General features: G+C 34.2%; 1 protein-coding gene across 6 annotated transcripts in view; it reads left to right on the top strand.

Moving 5' to 3' along the window:
• The window catches only part of LOC114344106 (glutamine--fructose-6-phosphate aminotransferase [isomerizing] 2), a 165,525-nt gene that overhangs the window by 124,130 nt on the left and 13,989 nt on the right, over window positions 1-27,406 (top strand). For all 6 annotated transcript variants that reach the window (XR_007699160.1, XM_050655390.1, XM_050655386.1 and 3 more), the window contains 6 exons: window positions 10,445-10,599; window positions 13,707-13,922; window positions 19,918-20,188; window positions 21,407-21,603; window positions 24,410-24,565; window positions 27,148-27,300. Coding sequence is in view for 5 of the 6 variants with exons in the window: in XM_050655390.1 (XP_050511347.1) it covers window positions 10,445-10,599; window positions 13,707-13,922; window positions 19,918-20,188; window positions 21,407-21,603; window positions 24,410-24,565; window positions 27,148-27,300 (1,148 nt within the window). In the remaining variant the exon portion in view is untranslated. The remainder of the gene's footprint in view (window positions 1-10,444; window positions 10,600-13,706; window positions 13,923-19,917; window positions 20,189-21,406; window positions 21,604-24,409; window positions 24,566-27,147; window positions 27,301-27,406) is intronic.

Below are 27,406 nucleotides of genomic sequence, written 5' to 3'. Positions count from 1 at the left end.
TCAAAAAAATATAAAAATGGAATGTCAGTCAAGTTCAAGTAAAAATTTTTGTAGATATTGTTCTGTAATTACGTTTGTAGAAAAAATATTGTATGATATGCGTGTTAAAAAGTACATTTTTAAGGCACTCAAGCTCATAAACTCGCTATCGCTCATTCTGCAAACTTTCACATGCGTGCCTTAAACTTGTACTTTTAACACTTATATCATAAATATATTTCATCCACTACATGTTGTGACAGGTGATTATAACAAAATTTAGTTTGTTTTTTACTTCAAAACATAAAATTAAACTTCCGCAATAGAGGTAAGAAAACATAATATGGTATTCTGGAATCAACTTTTGATTTCATTTTCGTTTTGATCCATATTGCGGCAGACATTGCATTTATTTATTTTTATTCTGTTTGAGTCATTTTAGAGATGTGGAAAAACTTGTGAAAATTAATAAAATTTTATCCAGATTAGGTTATGAATAGGCCCAAAAGTTGGGCGCTTTTTTGGGTAACGTAAAAATTAACCAAAAAAAAAAGGAAGTTTTATCTTTGAATGAAAATATCTAAACACTTCACTAATCAATGTATATTTTAAAAGGGCATATTAAGAAAATTTTAGCTCTTGTAATTTTCTTTAGCAGAAATATCTAAAACAAAATGTATGATGATCTCTAAGAAGGAACAGAAATTTTGACGAATCCGTGTGAACTATCAACAAATAGAAAGTGTAAAAACATGCACCTACCTTGGTACGAACGTCAATAAAAATTGTGACCATTCCCTAGAAATAAAAAAAATGGCTAAGCTATTCAAATGTCAGGATTTATCAATACCCATAAATAAACATCATATTACTCGGATGTTATATCTTTCCTATACTGTTGTACGGAGTTGAGTCGTGGACTCTCACAGATGCCACCTACAAGAAAATGGAGGCTTTCAAAATATTGCTTTATCGTCGAATTTTGAAGATATCTTATACCGACCACGAGCGTTCCCTGTACTACTTCCATGCTAAGTAACCGCCACGCTACTAGACACTAATTAGCATTGGGATAATACAGTCCTGGGCCCTTCACTTGTTGCACTGTTTACTTTATGTCTAGTGACGTCTAGTCACTATGAAGAACGTCAGAAAATGTATAGAAATATAATGTAAACATAGAAGGTTGACAGTTTATATAACAGTTGTAGTTGAAGGTTGTAGTTGTCATTGTGTTTAAGTTGTAAAAGTTATAAAGTACTGGAATATTGTTGGTGTTTGAATAAAGTTTTTTTAAAGCAGAGTAAGAATACTATTAATTAATGTAATTTTTTGTATGGAAAAACAATTATTTTGAATAGTTTCATGACAGTCACATGACATGACGGAGATGAAAGTCACAGGTGAGAACGGGTTGGATTAGCCCAAGCCTAGCAATTAGGTATTCGTGTGTCTACTAGCATGGTGCTTACGGTATAATAATAAATCGTAACACCTGATGATAACTGCTTCACAATTTTTTCCACAATTCTCCCATGTAGCCGGTTTGAAATCATGTAACACGTGAATACCTGTTATTTGCCGTGAATTGTTAAATTTTTTATATTTTTTCGCTTAAGGGTGGTTTGTGGAAATACATGTAAAATTTTGTTATCATCCCATTTTGAAAATATTAATTCATATTCAACAATATTCTCTAACAGTTTTAAACAAGATTGGTGTAAATATGTGCAATTTAAGTAGCAGAATATACCATTTACCTTTTTATGTAAGATAAGATGGTATGTTTGACGGCTTCTACAAAATACTTAAGTATTTTATGTAAGGATTGGTCTTCACCAAAACAAAGTAAGTCGAAGTCAATGATACTTTTCATAGACAAGTTAAGAAAAATATTATTCGGTAGGAGTACGTAGTGACTAATCCAAAATTTCTTAAAACTTTATTAAAAGTTTCATAATATATCTATTTTTAAGAATTTTCGCTTTACTCGTGGACATCACACAACTTATAGAAACAATGTCCTTCTTCTTGACTGGCTTTACATCTCGGGGTGATTCTTTGTCATATCCACTATAGCTCTACATCTTATACGATATTGCGCTTCCATTTCCCTTCATCCATCATCCTTCCATTTTTTTCTGGGACAGCCTACTTATCTTAAAGCGTCTGGTCTCTCAAAGAACACTGTCTTTAACAACACTCTGCCTTCCTCTGATCTTACCATATGATCTGCACATCTGATCCTGTTAGTTTTTGTATGTCTGACGATGTTTTCAGTACCACACAGAGTCACAATTTTTCAGTATGAACAATGATTACTGTGTGATTATTGTGAGAACAGTCTTTTGAAGTTTTAAAAGTATTTTTGCGTATGTTTTCCCACCTGATAACCTGTATGTTTAATATGCATATTTATGGTTGTCCTGGCACCCACAGCAGAGTGACTTTGTTGTGCCCTGTCTGTCAGTTGCTTAAGAGACTGTTGGCAGTTCCAAGCTTTACTGATTCTTAAGTTGTGGACTTCACAGCCTTCAGTGCAGTTTGTTGTCTGCGGCAATACATTCTTCTCCTTGCAGTATCGTCTCTTAGCAAGCTAAAAATTTGTTAATAGCTTAACGGTGTCTACTCGGACAAACTTTGGCGTACGGGAACAGGGGAAATTTTAATTGTGGAACAGGTTACAGGTTTCGAACGTCAGACTACGAAAACGTCCCATGTATTTTGTCGGACAGCACTTTCAATTGATTTGTTACCCTTTCATTAAACTCTCATGCAAAAATCAGACTGCTATTTACCACCAACATAATTCCTGTCATTTGACATGTTCTATTTGTCGGACTTATTAAAATGTCCAACATATTTGTCGGACAAACATTTTTTCATATATGTATTATATAAAGTTTCTATTGAATAAACAAGCTGCTGATTTTCACAATCATAAACTTGTGAAGATGACACGTTCCACAATTAAAATCACGTTCCACAATTAAAACTTCCTATGTTCCAGTGTTCCCATACATCAAAGTGTGTCCAACTAGACACCGTTCAAACAAATTTTCAGCTTATTATGAATAAACTTTTTTTGGTACGTGGGATCCAGGCCTATTTACATGTAATAACAAAAATGTTGATTTGTAATCTCTGATCATCCAGATTCATAAAACAATTTATTAAATAATTGATGGATTCGACCGTTACTTGATGGAAGTTCATTTTTATTGTTAAACAATTTATTATTTTTTACTTTTATCTCTGCCGTTGAACTTTACGTCGTCAATGAAAGCGAAAGTATATTAAAAATAACTGTAAATTAAACTTGAAATTGCATCATTTACTATGGAATAAAGATATGAACGAACAATAAAAAGATTTTTTCTACAACCGTGTTAAAAATGCAATTTTTAGCACTCCATAGGAGCGTTAAAAATGCTACTTTAAAGCACTAGTGCTTTAATTTAAAGCACTGCAGTTAAAAGTGAATTGTCAAATTGTGAAACGTCAAAATATTTATATTTCATTTACTAACATTAATATTAATAGTACAACTTGCGCAATTTGAAAAAGGTGGTTTAAAAGATTTTTTAAAATGTAATTTAAACTGTATTATTGCATTTTTAACATGTTTGTAGAAAAAAACTATTAAAATTTGTTAGAATATACAACAATAAAAGTAAGATGTTATTCTATAGTTGTTATGATTTATATGTCTGGATCCCGCGTATGAAAAAAAGTTGATTAATAGCAAGCTGAAAATTCGTTAATAGCTTAAGGGTGTCTAGTCGGATAAACTTTGATATATGGGAACACTGGAACAGGGGCAGTTTTAATTGTGAAACAGGTTAAAAATTTGGAACGGTCAGACCACGAAAACGGCACATTTATTTTGTCCGACAGAACAGACTTAAACTCTCCGAACAGAGATTAAACTCTCATGCAAAAATCAGACTGCTATTTATCAGCTGTCATAATTCCTGTCATTTGATATATTCTACATGTTCCACTCATTAAGACGCCCATTTGGTGATAAATAGCAGTCTGATTTTTGCATGAGAGTTTAATCTACGTTCGGAGAGTTTAAGTCTGTTCTGTCGGACAAAATACATGTGCCGTTTTCGTGGTCAAACCGTTCCAAATTTTTAACCTGTTCCACAATTAAAACTTCCCCTGTTACAGTGTTCCCATATATCAAAGTTGTCCGACTACACACCCTTAAGCTATTAACAAATTTTCAGTTTGCTATTAATCAACTTTTTTTTCATACGCGGGATCCAGACCTATTACGTATTGAGAGTATAGGCAGTTTTGATGTAATGTTAACAAAAATATAAAAATGGAATGTCAGTCCATTCAAGTTCAAGTAAAAGTTTTTGTAGATATTGTCCTGTAATTCAGAATGAATAAATTATAATTGTTGATATATAAGACGTTTGTAGAAAAAATATTGTATGATATACGTGTTAAAAAGTACATTTTTAAATCACTCATGTGAATTGCAGAATTCGCTTCGCTCATTCTGAAAACTTGCACATGCGTGCCTTAAAATTGTACTTTTAACACTTATATCATAAATAACTATTACTGCTAATTTTTATACTAAGTCTGGATCCCGCCTATGAAAAAAAAGTTGATCAATAGCAAGCTGAAAATTTTTTAATAGCTTAAGGGTGTCTAGTCGGACAGACTTTGATATATGGGAACACTGGAACAGGGGAAGTTTTAATTGTGGAACAGGTTAAAAATTTGGAACGGTCAGACCACGAAAACGGCACATGTATTTTGTCCGACAGAACAGACTTAAACTCTCCGAACAGAGATTAAACTCTCATGCAAAAATCAGACTGCTATTTATCACCAAATGGGCGTTTTAATGAGTGGAACATGTAGAATATGTCAAATGACAGGAATTATGACAGGTGATAAATAGCAGTCTGATTTTTGCATGAGAGTTTAATCTCTGTTCGGAGAGTTTAAGTCTATTCTGTCGGACAAAATAAATGTGCCGTTTTCGTGGTCTGACCGTTCCAAATTTTTAACCTGTTCCATAATTAAAACTGCCCCTGTTCCAGTGTTCCCATATATCAAAGTTTATCCGACTAGACACCCTTAATCTATTAACAAATTTTCAGCTTGCTATTAATCAACTTGCAAAGGTTTGCGGCAAATAAAATGTAGAAACTATATTTTTATTGCTTTAAAATTACGATAATAAATTATTTGCATTTCACAAGGATTTCAGCTATTAATTTTGCTTTGCTGAAGATAGATGAAGATAGTCGTGCAAAGATTGGTCCACAGATTTAACATAAGAGCAAAAGAATTCAATATGATAATTTTATCTCAGAAAACTAAAACAGTAGTAATCAGTAAAGATCCAATCATTAACGGCCGTTACTTAAATCACCTAAGATACGCTGACGATATCTTCCTTATCACTACAGGCAAGGAACAACTACAAATAATGATACAACAACTAGACCAAGAAGCCAGTAAAGTTGGATTAAATATGAATTACAGCAAAACAAAAGTGAAAAAATCAAGAAGATGAGTTAAGAATCGTAGTTAAACAAAACCAAATAGAAGAAGTGAATGAATACATATACTTGGGACAAATAATAAAATTAAATAGAGACAACCAAACAGGAGAAATAAAGAGACGAACTAAGTTAGCGTGGGTCTCTTTTGGTAAGCTCAGCTTCATATTGAAGAATTAAAAATACCCTCAATATCTAAAAACGAAACTCTACGACCAATGTATTCTTCCGGTCCTTACATATGGATGTCAAACATGGACGTTCACAAAAGCGAATATTGACAGAATTGCGAAAACACGAAGAGCAATGGAAAGACAAATTAATGATCAAACATAAGACTGTCAGATAGAAAAAGGAATTCCTGGGTAAGAAATGTCACAAAAGATAAGGATGCTACTCGTCAAACAGCTAAACTAAAATGGAAATTCGCTGGCCATACTATTAGACAAAAAGACGAAATATGGAATAAAATTATTACAGAGTGGAGGCCATGGACATACAAGCGAAAGAGAGGGAGACCACAGATGAGATGGGTAGATGACCTAAAACACCAAGCCGGCTCAAAATGGATGCACATGGCTCAGGATAGAGCCATGGATGTCGCAAGGCTGATAGATAGATAGATAGAAAGATCCAATCATATGTAAAGTAGAAATTGATGGTATCAGTATTAAACAAGTAATGAAAATAAAATACCTTGTAATTACATTGTCAAGCTACGGAGACCTGGTCAGAGAAGTGAGAAATCAAGTACAAAAAGCAAATAGACTGGCAGACTGTCTTAAACTATATGGCGAAACCGACATATTAACTGAGATGAAGTCAAGAATTTATAAAGCCAGTGTAAGATCAATAATGACATATACATCAGAAACAAGACCCAATACAGCTACAACACAAAGACTACTGGAAACGGCAGAGATGAGAGTACTGAGAAGAATTACAGGAAATATACTGAGAGTTCGAAAGAGAAGTGAAGATATCAGAAGACAATGTAACGTGCAGTGTATAAGCGAATGGACACTAAATAGAAAAATAATGGAATAACCACATAAGCGGAATGGGGGAGACACGTGTGGTCAAAATAACAAGAGATAAATCACCAATCGGTAGAAGAAGTATCGGCAGACCGAGCAAAAGATTCAGTGACAACCTTCCATAGAGGTATCAATGCGCCAATGAACACGCATAATTTTTTATAAAGAGGAAGAAGAATTTTGCTATTATGTTATGTCTATAGGCTACTTAAGTTTGTTAAGGATCGTAAAATAACCGAAGAAAAACAAGTGTCTTTTTTTTTCTGTCTTTTCAACATTTGATGGACTTTCCCATATTTTTTATTCCTTTCTACTCTATTAACTTTAGCATCTCTACTTATGTGTCCCTTTACCACTTTAGCAGTAAAAAACTATATCATTCTTATTATTCTCTTTGTCTTTATCTGTTTTTTGTTCTACTAATTTTTAAACTTTTTTTCCTCCAGAGCTTTTCTCCACTGTTCCAGTTTTTGCTCTAAATCGCTTTTAGTATATTCTACTATCACTATATCATCAGCATACATTAAGACCAGCGAATATTACCCTGTAGTTTCCCTTGGTATGTGATCCAACACTAATTAGAATAAGTAAGGATTAAGCACTGATGCTTTTATACTTACACATAGAAGTCCAACCTGCCCCTGCGACGATTCGAGGCTCAACTTGCTGATCCTTTTATCTTCTTAATATTCTTCTTAAAGTGCCCTCCTCAATGGAGGTTGGCTACTACAATTGCAAAATACCTGTCTTCAGCTGTTCTTTAGCCCTGTTTAGGATTCAGTTTAAACACACACTAAATTTGATTAGTATATCATCCAGTTACTGCCGATTCTCATTTGCGAGAACATGTCAGAAGTCAGGCATTTTAATTTATTTTGCTGTGCTTTTATTCTGTTTGTTTCATTTTGATATTTTAGCCTACTAATAATAGTCCATTTACTCACAGTTTTTGTTGTAAATTTTAAAGAACCGCTTATGGTAGGGGAGCCCAAGCGGGGATTTTTGCAGTTACTCGAGCGCGTCAGATTATCATATGGGGAGAAACGTGGTACCCTGCAGATGTACCTCTGCCATATATTGGCTCTTAACACAGGGGAGTTCGTTTAGGGGGGACCGAAAAAAAAATCTATCCTTAAAAATACTCGAAATTGTCAGATTAAGATAAGGTAAGTTAAGTACATGCAAAACAGTGTATATTTAAAAAATCTGACGATTTGAGCGGGGCGTAAGGGAATTGGTGAGTCACAAAGTTTCACAAGAAAAAGGCGAATATTTCGCGAAATGAAAGTCAGATCGAAAAACTAAAAACTACACGTTCAATATTTTTCAAAAATCTGTCGATAGATACCAAACACGACCCCTGGCAGAGAGGGGTGGGGGGTAAATTTTAAATTTTAAATACAAATCCCGCGATATTTAGTAAAATAAACATCAGATCGAAAAACTGCAAAATACACTTATTTAATATTTTTGAAAAATATATCGAATGGTATCAAACGCGACCCCCCACGGAGGTGGGGTGGGGGGTTACTTTAAAATCTTAAATAGGAGCCCCCATTTTTTATTGCAGATTTGAATTCTCTGCATAAAAATAAGCAACTTTTATTCGAAACATTTTTTCGAATTATGGATAGATGGCGCTATATTCGGAAAAAACCATTAATGGAAATGGAAAATTAAATTAAAAAATGGCAAGCGCCCGCTAAAATGGAAAATTTTACTTAACTTTTTTTGGTTTTAGGACCTAATAATCACAACCCAATAGGTCCCCAAAGCGCTCGAGTGACTGCACATTTAGCATACTTTGCTCCCCTACCATTATATTGACATAAAAATTTGTCATACACATAGCTAACAAGAAAAGAAGTGATACCTACTGTGCCGATGTGTGCTTTTACTCTGGGGGTAAAAGGGGTATTCTCAGGGGTATACGCCCGAGAATACCTGGGGGTATTCTCGAGGTGAGAAAACATTCGTTCAAAATAAGTCCGGAATTGGATAAACTGACTAATTCTAAGCAACTTTTGTTATATAGAGATTTTCACTAAGTCAATTCTTTTCGAGTTATTTGCGAGTGAGTACGTTCATTTTTCAACAAAAAAAAAACCGTTTTTAGACGGTTTTTCGTAATTAACAACTAATTATTTTATCGAAAAAATACTCTTAGCAAAAATATAGCTTAGAAGAAAGTGAAAAAAATAATTTATATATGAAGTCTGCAAAACCCAGTAGAAAGCAGAGTTGTAGCTAATGAAAAGTAGGTTCTTATTTGTCAAACTCATTACAACTTCTTTAAAATGTTTAAGAAAAGCTTTATTTATATTATGATCTGTAAGTTTCATCGGTTTAAAGTGCTCATTTTTGAAATAATTTGGTTTTAAAGTATTTTTTTTCAATCTTGAAAAAATTTCTTTTTCCAAATAACTTTAAAATTAATTAGTGATACCAAAAATCTCAAGCAGTAAAAAAACGTTGATTTTGCTTTTCTGAATATTTTGGAGGTTTCTTTCCTGTAAGACAAAAAATGGAAGATATGGCTGTTCAAATTTTGCATACACTCATGATTAGTGACTCGTTCAGCCCTTTCTCCCTTTTAAATACAGCCTTTTCAAAAATAAGCACTTTGAACCGATGAAACTTCAGATCATATAAACAATACATAAGTAAAGTAACTTGTGGTGAAGCTGTAACGATTAATTTCATTTGGGATGCTAATTAGGTGGTGGTTTTCATGATTTTTTTTACCAAAAAAAGGGACCAACATTATTTTTAACTTACTTATTTTTGATGTTAAAAAATATAGCTTCTTTTAAACACTTTAAAAAAGTTGTAATGAGTTTTCCCGGATAAGTGCTTGATTTTTTGGTTATTTTATGAAATATTTGATTTGTAATTTGACGAATAAGAACCTCCTTTTCATCAGCTACAACTCTGCTTCTATTGGGTCTGCAGACTTCATATAGGTACTTACACCATTTATTTTCACTTTTTTATAAGCTATATTTTTTTGATAAAATACTTACTTTGCGAAAATCCGTCTAAAAACTTGTTTTTTTTTTTTGTTGAAAAATGAACATAAATTTACTCGCAAATAACTATTGAGAACGAAACTAACGAAGACTATTGAAAAGTATTGACAGAGAAAAATCTTTATAGAAGAAAAGTTATTTAAAATTATTCATTTTATCCAATTCCGGTCTTTTTTGAACGTATGTTTTTTCACCCCCGAGAAGGGGTAAAACTCATATTCTAAAGTACAATTTTCTGGTTTATTTCAAGCACCTACATACCTTCAAAAAATAAATAAAAAACATGATCCAAAATGCCTTAAGGGGCACCAAAATCCTTTTTTGTACACAGGCGCCAGTACCCCTTACGGGGGTCCTGTATGTGATGTCCATGCAATTTTGAGGATTCTCCGGTCGATTCACATTTCAAATGCCCCCAGTTTATTTACGGTTTATGTTTTAATGGTCCATGTCTCAACTGAATAGAGAAGAGTCAACCCAAGCATTTTGATAAACGTAGTCGAATTTCGAATTTTATTCGAGAATAAAAAAGCAGTTTTTTGATTTTTTCAAAAAACTCTTGACAAAATATTTGCTGGCTGCTTGGATAAAATATAAATAAATCCTTACATAAATAATTGACAGTTATTACATTGCAGACAAACTAAAAAGAGTTTTTAAATTTTTTTATTTATTCAGTACTTTTTACTTTGACGTCAATTATATAGAGATTACTCTGCAAACAAACATATTATATATACATACACGTTGTAACAATTTACACCAAATTCTTGTTTAAATTCTAAGATGTGCTTACAAATGGAGGGTATCAGCTGTCAATCATTTTCTACTGAGATTATAACCACTTTGTTGACTTGATTTTTAGAATTCAGGCCTCATGGACGAGGAGAATACCCTACGTTACCAAGAACAGGGTCAACATCCGAATTCGAACCTCTTGAAGACAAACAAGTCGAATATTTCTTTGCTTCAGATGCTTCCGCAATTATTGAGCATACCAACAGGGTGATTTATTTTGAAGTGAGTATACAAAACTATCACAATATTTTTCGTTTTCAAAGTCGACAAAGACAAGTACAGTCGGAAAAATGAAAGAATACCCATGAACGAACATATAAAACACGCTGTATTTTCCTGTCACCGTGTCACAAAAAAAATTGCCCAGCGCAAGTACATGTAATAATAATTATTACATGTACTTGCGCTGGCCAATTTTGTGTATGACACGGTGACAGGAAAATACAGCGTGTTTTATATATTCGTTCATGGGTATTCTTTCATTTTTCCCACTGTAACAGAGGTCTATTAAATTCAGTGGTTTTTTTCAATTATTAACCCTCTCAGTGCCATTTTTTTAGCAAACGAAAAAATATTTTTTGCCTAAAATGTACGTAAAACAGTTCCTATAACACTTTTTTGCCATTTGTAAAAATATAGCATGTATAGATAAAAAAATTATTATGGGTTCATTTTTACCCAAAAGTCCCTAACAAATCTAAAAACCTAGCGCATATGAAACATAAGAAGGCAATTTCTTTCCTTTTGAAGGCACAAATGGACATTGCCCCTCTGGCATTTCCATCTTGATTTTCCTGTACAATCAGGGTTTTGCACCTTGAAGGTTCAGTGTGGGTACTCTGGAAAATGTTCCATATTATCAAATTGCACCTCAGTAAAAAAATCTTTTTCAGAATAATGAAGTTATCATAGTTATAATCGTTGTCGCCCTGTTCATTATCATTCTCCATTTCTTCCTCATTATCCTCTTCGTCATCCTCCCCTTCATTTTGATTTTCTGAGACATCATCTATCATTTGTCCAATTCTCTGTCTTCTTGTATGTCTTCTTCGCAAGCACTGTCATCACTAACACATCCTTCTGTCGGACAGTTTTTCTAGCTCTTCTAGCATGTCCTTCTCCGTTAAATATTTTTTTGGGAGCTCTGAAAATAAAAATAACACTTAGTCATTTTGGGTAAAATTGTGCCCATCGAATTTGAGGTACACTTCTCTATTTGAAAAAGTAAAATTTCAATAAAATACATTCACAATTAGTAAGAAGTAACATTACTTTCAACATTGCACTGAAATATAAACCGCGATTGACTTTTATCCAAACTTATATTTCAAGAAACAAGTGCACTTACCTCTTACCAACAATGCAATTGCCGCCATCTTGCTTTTAAACATTAATTTTCTTTTAGAATAGAACGATCCATGCGCTATCTGGGTACAAAACGCAGAAGTATAGTGCTTATAGAATATAAATTTCTTTAAATTGGTTTAAGTTACAGATTCCTGTAGAATTATATATGCATTCAAATTAATGGGTACAATTGTACCCAACATGACTGAAAGAACCACTTGATGGTTTGCAAATGATCATTTGTTCCGTATCCCGCTCTAAATCATGCTTGCTCACAAGATTGATAGAAATCTAGTTTTGATGTCAACCTATTAGTTATTATCTTTTTAAACAATTTATAAATGTGAGGTAACGAGCTAATAGGTCTATGGTTCTAAATTCTAGTTATATCTTCCTTTTTGTGCATGACTACTATAAAAACTTTATTCCATTAAGACGGTGTAACTTCTTTTGTAAGACATGAGTTATATAATTGTGTCAATGCTTTTAATACTGTCTTTCCTCCTGGTTTAACTGCCTCAATAACGATTTGGTCATCACCTGTTTATTGTTTTTCATTTGATTTAATGACTTTGAGACTTCTTCATTTGTGATTTCTAGGATGTCCTCTGAACCCACAATCTGGACTTTTCTCAACTTTCTTTTCTTCTTCTTCTTCTTCTTCTTCTTCTTTTAATACGGCTATGTTCTGTTTCTTCTGTTACAGTCTCGGCTGCGATCCGGAGCTCCAGCTCTAATACCATCGTTTTTTGGGTCTTCCTATGGGTCTCTTGGTGTTGGGCTTGTGTGTCTTCGCCCATTTCGCTATACGTTCATGGTCCATCCGATCTACGTGGTCTCTCCACATGCGTCGTCGTGCTCTTGTCCATCTCACTACGTCTTGAAATGTGTCTTCGTTTCGTATCCTATCTTTGAGTGTGATACCTCTTATGGATCTTAAAGTTTTCATCTCTGCTGTTCTCATTATTTGTTTGGTCTTTGTTGACTCGGCCCTTGCCTCATCTGCGTATGTCAGTAGGGACAGAAGTAGATGGACACATATGCGGTCTTATAAATGCGGACTTTGTTTTCCGTGCTCTTATATTTATTCCGCCAGACGATATCCCTCCGGAAACCAGATATTCTCGTTGCTTTCGTTGCCTTCTGTTTTGTTTCTTGCCACAGATGCCTGTCGCTAGATATTTCCACACCCAGGTATCTACCATCCATTACCTGTTCGATTATTGTCTTTTGTCTTTCTTATCTTTTTCTCTATATAGTTCTGTATAAAATTATCTTTTTGTTGATTTTGTACGGATTTCTATGTGTCTGTTGGTTTGAACATTCGTCAAATTTTCGTCTCTCTATAAATCCTATTCTTATAGTTGTCTTGTATTTTCTGATGACTGCCATAAGGTATATTTTGTCTTTTTGTCCCGAAACTCATCTCATTCTTCTTCTTCTTGTGGTGCTTTCTCCTTTAGTGGAGGATAGCGACTACACTGGCAAATCTGTCTCTGCCCAATGCGGCAGTAAACAAGGATGTTGAATCAAGGCCGGTCCAGTCTCGGATATTTCTAAACCATGAAATCTGGCGCCTACCGGGACCCCGTTTTCCTTCAATCCCACCCTGGATGATCAGTTGCGCAAGGCGGTATTTTTCGTTTCTCATTATGTGTCCCAGGTAGCTAACTTTTCTGACTTTTATGATTTTCAGCAGCTCCCTATCTGTTAGCTATTCTCCACAGAACATTTTCGTTGGTGGTGTGGGTTGTCCAAGGTATTTTCAAGATTTTTCTATAAAACCAGAATTCACAGGCTTCTAACTTATTCATCAGTTTTATGTTGAGTGTCCAGGCCTCCGTTCCATACAAAAGTATTGACCACGCATAGCAATGCAGGAAACCACGTCTAAGGCTAATATTAGTACTATTCTTCCAAAAAAAATCCATCTACTCATCTCATTACAGTGCTAAAATCTAATCATGTTCAAATATTTTTAGGATGACGATGTGGCAGCTGTTAAAAACGGTTCCCTTAGCATCCACAGAATCCGAAGAGCGGGAGATGATCCACAAAAACGAGAAATTACCACTTTAAAGATGGAGTTGCAACAGATAATGAAAGGAAATTATGATTTCTTCATGCAGAAAGAAATTTTTGAACAACCCGAATCTGTCATCAACACTATGAGAGGACGTGTAAACTTTGAAAACGGGGTAAGTCTCTAAAAAATAAAATATAGTGTAAATAAAAATCAATTTCAATAAGCTAATGACAGGATTAAAATTAATTAAGACACCATTCCTCCTTCTACTAAGTGCCTTCTCTATTGAGGTTGGCGATCAATATGGCAAATTTCTCTCTGTTCTGGGCTTGATGATTAATTAAATCATTTCCTGTTGTGGGGGTCCAATCTCTGATGTTACGGAGCCAGGATTTTTTCTTTCTTCCTATACCCCTTTTACCTTCGATTTTGCCTTCTAAGGGTAAGAACAGAACAAGTGGGTCGCGGTGGAGGTGGGGGTGTCGGTCGCGGTCGGTGTCGACATCTATGTAAAACAAACACATTGTAATGAATGGAAGCGAACAGAGCAGGTAAGTAGCGATGGAGGTTTAGCGCGATGCTATCCAGGAGGTTTACATCGATGCTTTTGAAAATAAAATGAGTTTGTTTTACATGGATGTCTACTGCGCGGCCTACAAGGATGCTTCCCTGTGATTGATCCGTTCGAAGCCAAGTTGTCATTACCTGCGCTATCTGAGTTGATACTTTTTATATAATCCCTTTTTTGTATTCAGTTTATTTTTGAATTTCTAAACTAATTAAATTCAGTAAATTTTTGAAATATGAAGGAGGATCTGATTATTTACAGCTGACATTTCATCACTATTATCACTTGACTGACACAACATCGCAAAAGCACAGTCTTTTTGTCATTCAAATTTCATTAAACTACTTCACTTGAAGAGTACAGTGGAAAAACAAGGAATGTCACATTTTATACATATTGAGATAAACACCAATAAAAGTTTAATTCTTATGATATCTAAAAGCTACTTAGGAGATTCTTAGCAGAATTCTAGCAATTATTAGTCTATAATCTTAATGTAACATTAATCTATATTAACTTATTAATTTAATAATGCACCAAAAAACTACTAACATTCCTTATTTTTGTCCATTGGCGTGCGGACAATCCTGGTCCATCGCCTGGATACAAATTCTTAAAAAATTTATATAGACTGATCTTTTTGGATATTGTTCTAAATCGATAGTCTAGTCGATAGTACTCAGTTTTTGCTACCACATGGCGAGAAAAGCCAAAATTCATGAAAAAGTGACATTCCTTGTTTTTCCCCTGTACTCTTCACTTGATAGTGGTTCTAGCTCGACTGACAGCGCAGGTGACCTCCTTGCTATGTGCTATCGACATCGACCGCGACTTAACTAGTAGCATCCACCGCGACCTACACCTCCACCTCGACCCACTTGTTCTGTTCTTACCCTAATATTACCTGGAACTGTTCAAATTCTTTATGGCGCATTGTGTCCTAGATATGGCCTCTTTCTAATTTTGATTTTATTGACCAGATGAGGATGTGTGTTAATTATTTCCAGTACTTCTTCATTCGAAGTTCTGCTGGTCCAGCATGTTCTTAGCATTCGGCGGTACATCCACATTTAGAATGAATTCAGTTTGTTGACGTCATACTGTTTTAATGTCCAGGTCTCACAGCCATATAGTAATAGAGACCACACATAACACTTTAGTGTTCTCCATTAACTTACTATAACGTGCTGTAGCAAGTGTGGAGTCATGTCTCTTGTCTTTAAAAGACCGTTATTTCTCTCTTTCTCCCATACTCTTTCTCCAATCGTTTTTAACTTCTCCCATAGTTTTAGTTATTTATACTTTGGGACACTCATAAAACAACAAACAAAAGTTCAAAAATACTATTATTAGGGCAGTCAATGAGGGTATTTGGCTCCGAATTCCATCCTACTACATCGATTTACTTAATATTTTCACAGTAAGTAGGGAGTAGTTCCAGAAACAAAGTCTACCCTATGCCGATGTGCGCTTTTATCTTGGGGGTGGTTCCCACCCCTTCTCGGGAGTGAAAAATGTTTGGTTAAAATAGCCACGGAAGAGGCTAGAGAACCTAATTTTAAGCAAAAACTGTTCTATAATTATTTTTTTAAAACTCAATACTTTTTGAGTTATTCGTGGTTGAAAATTGGCCATTTTCATTGAAAAATGACACCTTTTCGGACGGATTTTTGCGAATACCTTAAAAACTATGCATCTAACAAAAAAACTATAAAATATTTCTGTAGGTTATAAAAATACAAAGAGATTCGTTCCTTCATAAATCGTCTAGTTAAAATACAAAGAGGGATATGGTAGGTAAGAAGAGTTTGTTTTTTTGCTGCATGCTCAAATCGGTGTATTTAACTTGAAATAACAGAGAAACTGTCGATTTTAGGTGTATAATGATACTAATAACTTTTGTAGCGCTTGAACAGACCTTTAAAATTAGCAATATTAAATTCGATTACATTCAAACTAAGCGAGATATTCTGCAAAAAAGTTGATGACTAATGTATTTTAAGAAGAAATGAGAAATGTATTTAACCCCTCATCCATCAGAATTTAAATACATCGTTTTTCTTCTACAATACTTTTTATTATAGTGTTATTTCTATGTTCAAAAAGTTGACTGGATTAAAATGAATGGGTTTGGAAAAAATAAGATCAAATTATAGAGCGCATTTTTAAATTTTCTTAAAAATCTTCCTTTTCCTCCATGTAACTCGAAAAAGATAACAGATACGAAAAAAAGATACCACACAAAAATGAAGGGTTTTTTTAGACAAAAATTTTCTTCTTATTTTTCATTACTCCATCTCTTATCATTTTCAAGTTACATGGAGAAAAAGGAAGATTTTTAAGAAAATTTAAAAATGCGCTCTATAATTTGATCTTTTTTTTTTAAAACCATTCATTTTAAACCCGTCCAACTTTTTGAACATAGAAATAACACTATAATAAAAGGTATTGTAGAAGGAAAACGATGCATTTACATTTTGGTGGGTGGGGGTTAAAATTACTTCTCATTTTTTCTTAAAATACATTAGTTATCAATTTTGTTTGCAACATATCTCGCTTAGTTTTAATGTAATAGACTTTTCATACAGCTCATTTTAAAGGTCTTTTCAAGCACTACAAACGGTATTAGTACCATTATACACCTAAAATCGACCGTTTCTCTGTTATTTCAAGTTGAATACATTAATTTGAGAATGTACCAAAAAAGAAATTATTTTTACCTACCATATCTCTTTTTGTATTATAACTAGAAGATTTATGAAGGCTAGTGTCTCTTTGTTTTTTTATAATCTACAAAAATGTTTAATGTAGTTTTTTTAGTTAGGTGCATAGTTTTTAAGGTATTCGCAAAAAACCGTTCGAAAAGGTATTATGATTCAATGAAAATGACCAATTTTCAACCACGAATATCTCAAAAAGTATTGAATTTTCAAAAAAAAATTGAACAGTTTTGCTTAGAATTAGGTTCTCTAGCGAATTCCGTGGTAATTTTAACCAAAAAATTTTTTTCCACCCCTAAGAAGGGACGGGAACCACCCCCAAGATAAAAGCACACATCGGCATAGGGTAGAATTTGAATTAGGAGATAAGTAGAGGCTAGTCCCAAAATTTCATTAAAATCCATGCAGTAGGATAGAATTCGGAGGTAATATCCTATTCTTGCTCCCATTGGCTGGCGTATATCCGGCGTTTCTGAACAACAAAAAGGACCCTGCAACACTCCTTAGGGAAAAGTGGCCCCGGTCAAATTTAACGAAAGGTCGGTCAATGATAGTTCTCAGTGTGTAGATTAAAAAGGTCCATCGGACCTAGGTTTGAAGAACTATTATTCTAAAGCTGCAGCTATGCTGCACTTCTTCCTTTGAGGTATGCTACAGTCGGAAAAATGAAAGAATACCCATGAACGATCACATCAATCACATATTATTCAGATTATTAATAATCTATCTCTCTCGTTTGTTATTTATGAAAAAAGAACAGCAAATACAAAATATGTGATTGATGTGATCGTTAATGGCTATTCTTTCATTTTTCCGACTGTATGTCCATGAAATTTTGAGGATTCTCCGTTAGATTCACATTTCAAAGGCCTCCAATTTATTTACGGTTGATGTTTTAAGGGTCCATGTCTCGTCTGTATAGGGTGAGGCAGATAACTGGCCTATTAGAAATATCTCGAGAACTAAAGGCAACAGAATCATGAAAATTGGAATAAAGGGGTTTTGAAAGATGATCTATTAAATGAAAATATTTTCATCTCTTAACCGGAAGTTGCTTATAACTTCGTTTTTTTAAATGGGACACCCTGTATATTTTTTCATTTTTGGATTCTCCTCGATGTCTTCTTTCTTAAAATATAAGGTTTTGTAATATTATACAGGGTATTTTAAAAGATAATTACGTTTTTTTTATTAATATCGTAGCAATATTCACACCCTGTAGAATTGTAGTAGTTTGACATCTAAAACTCTACTTAGGTTCAAATGATTTTTAATATACTCTACTATTGTTAAGAATCATTAGTATAGCTAAATTTTTAATTTTAGTATACAGGGTTGGTCGAAACTCGGAAGTTTTTTCGAGTATTTTCTGAGTTTTCTTAAATAGAACACCCTGTATTTTTGTATTGTAGTGAAATGATATTTTATAGTACTTTTTTATTTCTTAACCATTCCCTATAGCTAACTGCTTTAATTTGTGAGTTATTGGTGATTCAAGCTAAACATTAATTGCAACAAAAAATACGTAAAATTTTATTAGGTTGGCCGTGAAAATACTCAATCCCAAATAATTTTTCAGAAATAAATACATATTAATCCAGACTGGTCCTTAAAATTGCCAATAATGGTTTAGCTATCAAAATACCTACGTAGTTAAGATTGTTGGTGCGATTAACAATTAAGCACAAATTAAAGCAGTTAGGTATAGGGAATGCTAGAAATAAAAGAGTACCATAAAATATCATTTCATTACAATACTAAAATACTCATTTAAGAAAACTCAGAAAATACTCATTCCGAGTTTCGACCAACCCTGTATACTAAAATTAAAAATTTAGCTATACTAATGATTCTTAACAATAGTAGAGTATATTAAAAATCATTTGAACGTAAGTAGAGTTTTAGATGTCAAACTACTACATTTCTACAGGGTGTTCATTTTGCTACGAATTTAATAAAAAAACGTAATTATCTTTTAAAATACCCTGTATAATATTACAAAACCTGATATTTTAAGAAAGAAGACATCAAAGAGAATCCAAAAATGTAAAAATATACAGGGTGTCCCATTTAAAAAAAACGAAGTTATAAGCAACTTCCGGTATAACCGGAAGTTGCAAAGAGATGAAAATATTTTCATTTAATAGATCATCCTTCAAAACCCCTTTATTCCAATTTTCATGATTCTGTTGCCTTTAGTTCTCGAGATATATCTAATAGGCCCTTTATTTGCCTCACCCTGTATAGAGAAGAGTCGATAAGACGGAGCATTTTGATAAATATAGTCGAATTTCGAGTTTTATTCGAGAATATAAACCAGTTTTTTGATTTTTCGAAAGATTTTCTGGCCTGTTCTATTTTCAATCTTATTTCTAGATTATGATATAGGCTGCTATGCTATCGATCCAACATCCCAGGTCACGGGCGTAGCCAGGGGGGGGGGTTTTGGGGGTTCAAACCCTCCCCGAAAAGTTAAGATATTAACATATTTCAAATTTTTATTATGAATATAAAGGTTATTTTATGTAGTTTTAGTCGTTTTACTTTTTTGAACCCCCTCCGAAACTAAAACCTGGCTACGCCTGTGTCCCAGGTACTTAAATGAATTGACCTGTTCTAAAATGTGCCCATTTATTGTGCAAGGTTGAGGTAGGTATGTCTTGGGTTTTTCGGTTTGATATCAATTTTGTTTTTTTAATGTTAATGTTTATTTTCATACCAAATTGCTCACAGGTCGAGTTGGTCTTGTCGATGAGTCGTTGTAGACCCAAGTCGGAATCCGCACTCAACACCGTATTATCGGCGTATCTGATGCTGTCGATATTTACGCCATTCACCTTGACTCCATGCATTTGAACTATCTAACCCAATTTTTTTAGACTGTAACTCTGGGTGGAATAAAAGACTACATTCCAGAAGTAAAAAGATGTAGAAGACTAATGTTGATCGGTTGCGGAACCAGTTACCACAGTGCCATCGCCACAAGGCAGTTGCTGGAAGAATTGACTGAATTACCCGTCATGGTGGAATTGGCGAGTGACTTTTTAGATCGTACCACACCTGTGTTCAGAGATGACGTTTGCTTCTTTATTTCACAATCTGGGGAAACGGCAGATACACTCATGGCCTTGAGATACTGTAAACAAAGAGGTATGTAGGTATTCTTTTTCTCGTGATCGTCTTTCAGTGCGTCACAGTTTGCGTGACAGTGCGTGACAGAAAAAAAGGCACGTCCGTGATTACAGACATTTACAACATTTATTCTAGTTATTCTAGTTGTCGATAGATGGCGCCATAATAAAAAAAATAATTTTTTTTAATTAGGTAATAATATTACAAATATAATCTGTATAATTTATGACTATACAAATCAAAGAAAATACCATTATATAAATGCAAGAAACACATTTGATTTGTTTTTATTCCAAATTGCAAATAAAATGTGACAACTGTCAGATTTAACTAAAATGTCATGTTAGAATAAATGTCATAAATGTGTATTATCACGGACTTACCCTTTTTTTATACCATTTGTTACGCACTGAAAAATGCGCATGAAAAGGACAATAGCTTCATTTAATGAACTTTGAATTCAAATTGTTTTTAATTGAGTGATTTTCTATTAAGGGGATTTTTACTTTCTAAATTGAAAAAAAAAAAGATTTTTTTTTAATATATTTAAATAAAAATCTATTATATAGTTATAAACTAAAAGTCAAACAATAGGGCTTTTCATTCACAGTCATTTGTTTCGAGCTTCTGTCATGTGTCATTTAATATTAATATATCTACGTCATACGTTATTGGTATTGCCAATGATATAAACCAAAGACGTATGACGTAGATATATTAATATTATGTGACACCTGACAGAAGCTCGAAACAAATGACAATCGATGAAAAGCCCTATTAGGAATGCACGTCATAGATTTAATGACATCATAACCCACTGGTACAGACTTGACAGCAAACAAATTTAACAAAAATTTCCTCATATATTAGTTTTTTCGCTACCGTCAAGTTTAACAGCAAAGCGCTGTCAGCTACCGGCTACACTGTTTCTCTTTGTCTTTAAGAGTGTGAAACAAAGATAACTATCTGTACTATAAGTGACGACCGGACATTGTCCTATAGAAGGGTATGTAAGATTTTTGTTTGTTCTCGGCTTTTCTCGAACAATTTTTGATAAATTTCCATAACATGCAGCTGCACAGGAGAGGAGTCGCGCGCGTTGTTGTATACAAAAATGAGTTTTAGCCCAGGTAGGCTCAAGTAGTAAAATATATTTGTTTTTAATTTAGAAATTAAAAGCCCCTTTAAAATGTTTACACTTACAAACAACAAAACTGATGTAGTTTATTATTGCAGGTGCCTTAATTGTCGGTATTACCAACACTGTCGGTAGTTCCATTTGCAGAGAATCACACTGCGGTGTCCACATTAATGCAGGACCCGAAATCGGTGTGGCTTCCACTAAAGCATACACAAGTCAGTTTATTTCATTGGTTATGTTCGCACTAGTCATGAGCGAAGATAGATTATCTCTTAGACAAAGAAGAGAAGAGGTAAGTGTTACGTTATTAAAGGCCGGTAGGTATACACATGAAGCCAGTAAGAAACCAAGTAAGGCTGCACCTATAGGTTGGCTGGAAAGTCCCTTTACAATAAAAAAAAATAATAATGTTTCAACACCGCACCAATGTTTGTTGGCGTTCCGGCGCATGCGCATCGTCAAGGACACCTGTCTGGTCACGCAGGCAGACAACAATAGTTGCTATTAAAACGTAATGGCGGACACAAGTGAATATAGAATTGAAGAGGGTTGGTGGCTGCAGTGTGGATACACAAACGTCGTCATAACAATAAAACAATGGCCGACGTTATGAATGAGCTTGTGTTTCGTTTTGAATAACAATCACCATCCAGACAAACTTTGATGTCGTGGGAAAAGAAGACTTTTTCATTGGGAACCGTTCTTGACGCACCAAGAAGTGGAAGACCAAGCGCTCGAGCTAAAACTTGTGCCGGTATTAAGGATTGCATTGAACGTTTACCGATGAAGTCAACGCGGAAATGCTCTGCAGAGTTTGGTATTGCACGGTCAACAATGCAAGACCACGTGCGAGAGGATTTACAAGTGAAGACCTTGTTTATTTTCAACAAGATGGCACGTGTTCGCAATCACCTGAATGAAATCTTCTCAGACCGATGAATTGGGCGAGGTTCTCCAATTCCACTGCCTCTAAAAAGTCCAGATTTGACAACGTCGGACAATACACTTTGGGGTTTCATTAAAGAGGAGATTAGAAAACGCAGATATATTTCAAAATAAGGACTTGTGAACCGGAGTTCGCCAAGCTTTTATGTCAGTAACTCCGGACATGCTGAGACGGATAAGCATACGAACATGGCGTCGTATTAAGTTGTGTTGCGATAATGAAGGTATGCACATCGATGTTTTAGATAAATAAATAAGTAACAAATAACTTACAAACAAGATTGTGTTATTATCTTTTCCATCTGTAGTACAACAGCAATTCATTAATGTTAAGGGACTTTCTGGCCACCCTCCCTAATAACACCAAACATTCCATGTATGTTCCTAGAATGTACACACAGGATATTGAAAACATTCCTGGATTGTCCTCAAAAGCACAAGAATGTCCCCTAAATGTCCCAGGAAAGTCCTCTTCAGCATTTTAAACATTCCTTGAATGTCTTGTTGGAACATTCCATGAATGTCTACGAATGTTCTTTGGACATTCACAGTATATTTTTTATACATTCCCTGGATCTAGTCGCTGATGTGACATAATACCTCCGATTTGTTTTTTCATGAGTTTTGTAAGAGGGACTAAAAACTTTTTTTTACAGTCACCTCCTATTTTCATATGATATTTTTTCACATGATTTGTAGTAAATTCAACTATCTATTTACTACAAAACATGTCAAAATTTATATGTGAAAACAGGAGATGACCCTAAAAATGGTTTTTCGTCTCCTACAAAATTCATGAAAAAGCAGATAGAACGTATTGTCACATCACCGACGGTATACCAGAAGTATATGTGGCCATACCAAATAATACATCCTTGATAAATTTAAACATTTTTATTGCACAAAATCTTATCATATATTTTTTTCCATAATCATCACTACGATGATGATTCATTGTATTGAATTGTACATTACAATTACAATCTGGTCATAACTGACCAATGAGCAATTTTAATTTAACCTAAATTACTACTGTTCCTTAAAATGAAGAGCTTACCCCATAGCGTCTCTTATCTAATCTAACATACGCAGGCACACAAGCACTATGCTCTGCTTTTCACTATCATCTATCACTCAAACTAGTTCAAAAGGCTTTGTCCTCTTCAATCTTCTAGTTTACCCAGTAGTATCGAGGAGCTGGATTTCCTCAATGTTCTTGTAGGTACTAATTTGGTGGAATGTACTTTACTGTAAAATCCAATTCTGACTGAATTGTATATGGATCTAAATCCCCAATTATTTTCAGCTTCAATAAATATCTAAAACAATAAAATAAATAATGTTATTGCTTGCAAAATGCATCAATATTGATAAATATCAGGGAAAAATTAACAGTAGATAAAAATTGTTTCCCCTACGTTTCTCCAACAATGTCCAACATCTGGAGTTTCCAATAATAATTTCCTTAAATAATCACTTTGCATTGTGGTAAAGTTTATAAAGTTCACAAAATACAGCAAACGAAATCCAAATGAATCCAAAATAGACAAAATACGACGATAAACATGCGATAAACAATGAAAAATATATATTACAAACATAACATAACCTCTGTAACTTTTTGTATGCCTGCCAATGCATACCAACCAGAAGTCACGTGGTTTGAATTGCCTGATACATAGGTACACGCAAATTGAATAGTAAATGGCCTCTCTTAAAATATAGGACATTGGTAGTATGTTCATAGAATGTCTTGTGGTAACATTCCACCAATAATTTAATCAGATGTTCACCGAATGTTTCTTGAATGTCCAGGACATTCAAACATTAATAGAACTTTGATAGTACATTCCTGGAATGTTTTGTGTTGTTAGGGCTATACATTGGATCCGTGTTTCACCGATCCGATATCGGACGATTTATAGGAGAAGCTATAGTAGAGAAGCAGTTCGACGTCGGTCGATATCGGATCGGAGAAATACGGATCCAATGTAGGTGCAGCCATTTAATACCATGAGTTTGTTCTTTCATCCGACGTCGGATCGAAGAAATACAGATCCAATGTAGGTGTAGCCTAAATCGGGCAGATTACTTGCCACAAGTTAGAGGTCCCGTCATTTGGGAAGGCACTTATAAAGATTTTACTGTTTCAGATAATCGATGGCTTAAGAAATTTGCAGAGTCAAATCCGTGAAGTACTTAAATTGGACGACAAAGTGAAAAGACTCGCTGAAGACTTGTACAAAAAGAAATCTCTGCTTATTATGGGTCGTGGATTTAACTTCGCTACTTGTCTGGAGGGAGCTTTGGTAAGTATATTGTTTATAAATACTAAGGATTTCCACAGTATTCGCTGTGTATTCCTTCACTTCTGCAAATTTCTTCTTTCCATTGCTTCGTCCACTTCATCTCTGTAAGATCTTCGGGGTCTGCCTTCTCCCTATCTGGCTCCACTCTGTTATTCTGTTTATCCAAAGTTTTTGGTTCGTTCTTCTGACATGCCCGTACCAGATAAGTCTCTTCTGTTCCATGTAGTCTATTATGTCTCAGTTCATTCCCATTCTTTTCTTAATCTCTGTGTTATTTATTTTGTCTCTTCCTGTTACTCTGCAGCTTCTCCTTAGGTATTCCATCTCTGTTGTTCTTATTTTGTTTTTGGTTGTCTTATTTATTATCCAATTTTCACACCCATAAGTGAGGATACTTCTTGTCATGGTGTTATATTATATTCCTCTATTTGTTTTACACTGATGTTCTTATCCCATCGTACCGGGTTTAATTTTTGTATGCAGTCTCTTGTTTGGTCCTAGTCTATTTGTTGTTTGATATCATAAAAACCAAGTACTTGTACTTGTCTGTTTTCGTCTATTTCCAACTGTTTTATTTCTGTATTCTCCCTTGTTAAGTATTCAGTTTTTTTTAGATTTACATATTTCCATCCCATTCTTTGCATAGTATAGTATCCTGTTCCAGTTTTCTCATCATAAAACTAAGGTTTTCCTGGTCTTTTGCGATCACTATTTGGTCGTCAGCAAAACTTAGGTTATATAGGTATTCGTTTCTAAATGGTATACCCATTCCTTCGCACTTTCTTTTTCATGGTTTCAGGTTTTTTTCCAGGAATATTTTGAACAGGTTAGCGGGTGTGGAGCAGCCCTGCAGCAGTCCTTTATCCTCTTAAATGGACTGCATATTCTTTTGCCCGTTTTGATATCTACTTTGTTATTTTTGTAGAGTACTTTTACTGCTTCTATTAATATTCGTGGAACGTCGATCTTGGATAGCTTCCATTGCTTCTCATGGCTTGTTTCTGGGTATCGAGTCATAGCTCTTATTAAAATCTGCAAAAGCCAGATGGACGGATCTATTTTTGGCCATTCTTTTTTCTATTGGTTGTTAGACTGTGTAAATGTGATCTAATAGTCTGGAGCCGAAAAATCATCGTCATAAGTAATATGGAGTTTGGCATGTGAAGTGTGTCTATTGTATATTGATAATTATGACCCCTTTCAGGCTGACACCTCAATGGATACAGGAAGTAGCAATAAGGGATGAAAGGGAAAAGTCAGTGTAGTCATTAAAGGTTTTCACCTCCTATTTTGTTAAGCCTCCATCGATTTGCATGAAAATTGGTGACTAGTTAGAGCATATCTCAAGAAATAAAACTGATTTGATGCAAATTTGCACTTTACCCTGGGGCGGATACCACCCCTTCTCGGGAGTGAAAACTATTTTATTAAAATAAATCAATACTTTTTGAGTTATTAAAGATCAAAGATTTCTCTATTTAAGAGCACATGCGTGAAGTTACGGACGATAAAAATAACATATTAATTAATTATATGTCAGTAAAATATTATTTTTATATTATTTCGATATTATAAATTTAGCAAAAATGTATTCGAATATGTCAAATGTACCTATTATTGGACACCCCCAGTTTCTGGACATATTCAGTTTATATTGATAGAAAGAATTCAATTAAATATCGAAATAATATAAAAATAATATTTTACTAACATACAATTAATTAATATGTATGTTCTTTTTATCATCCGTAACTTCACGCATTATGATCTTAAATAGACAAATCTTTGATCTTTAATAACTCAAAAAGTATTGATGTATTTTAATAACATGATATAACAAATTTTACTTAAAATTTGTCCCTCTTTATCTTTAATAAAATAGTTTTCACCCCCGGGAAGGGGTGGTATCCACCACCAGGGTAATAGTGCAAGTTGGCACCAAATCCCTTTTGTTTCTTGAGGTATGCTCTAACTAGTCACCAATTTTCATTCAAATCGATGAAGGTTTAACAAATTAGGAGGTGAAAACCTTTAATGACTGCACGAACTTTCTCCTTTCATCAATTATTGCTACTTCCTGTATCCACTGAGGTGTCAGTCTGAAAGGGATCATAATTGTCAATATACAATTGACACATTTCACAGGAAAAACTCCATATTACTTATGACGATGATTTTTCGGCTCTAGCTCTCCGTCTATAAGCATGCTTTTCCCTCTGTGAACCCTGCCTGGGGTAGGATTCTGTGTACAATCGCTAACACCGATCGCTTTCTATCAATGTCAATATATTTGAATTTTTAGTTTTAATTCAAATATTTTCTTATTTTACTAAGTGTCACTTCAGAATCAATTAAAGTATAACCTAGCAAAACTAGAAAAATAATTCAATTAAAGCTAAAAATTCAAATATTTTCACGACAATTGACATCTCTAGAAAGCGACGTGTAGATATCTACAGTGCACGGAATCTAGCCCCTGGTCTTCTCCGATTTAGTCCTTTATATGTATTGCTAATTTTATGTTGTTTTTAAAAATAGACTAACTCTTTACGATATAATTACACCAAATGTTTTTATTTTAGAAAGTAAAAGAATTAACTTACATGCACAGTGAGGGTATTATGGCCGGCGAATTGAAGCATGGACCTCTGGCTCTTGTCGATGAAACCATGCCCGTAATGATGATCATGATGAGAGATCATGTTTATACTAAATGCATGAATGCTCTGCAACAGGTAAGAACAATGTGTACTTACGGTATATGTATAATAAATTATTTTGCGGAAAACTCTTCATCTCGTTGTTTGGCCTAGTTGTATTCTCTTGGCCTATTTATATTCT

This window comes from Diabrotica virgifera, chromosome 7 (assembly GCF_917563875.1).
Source record: "Diabrotica virgifera virgifera chromosome 7, PGI_DIABVI_V3a".
NCBI classification, from domain to species: Eukaryota; Metazoa; Arthropoda; class Insecta; order Coleoptera; family Chrysomelidae; genus Diabrotica; species Diabrotica virgifera.
The sequence above is the reverse complement of the archived record's forward strand: the minus strand, read 5'-3'. Positions and strand labels throughout refer to the sequence as shown.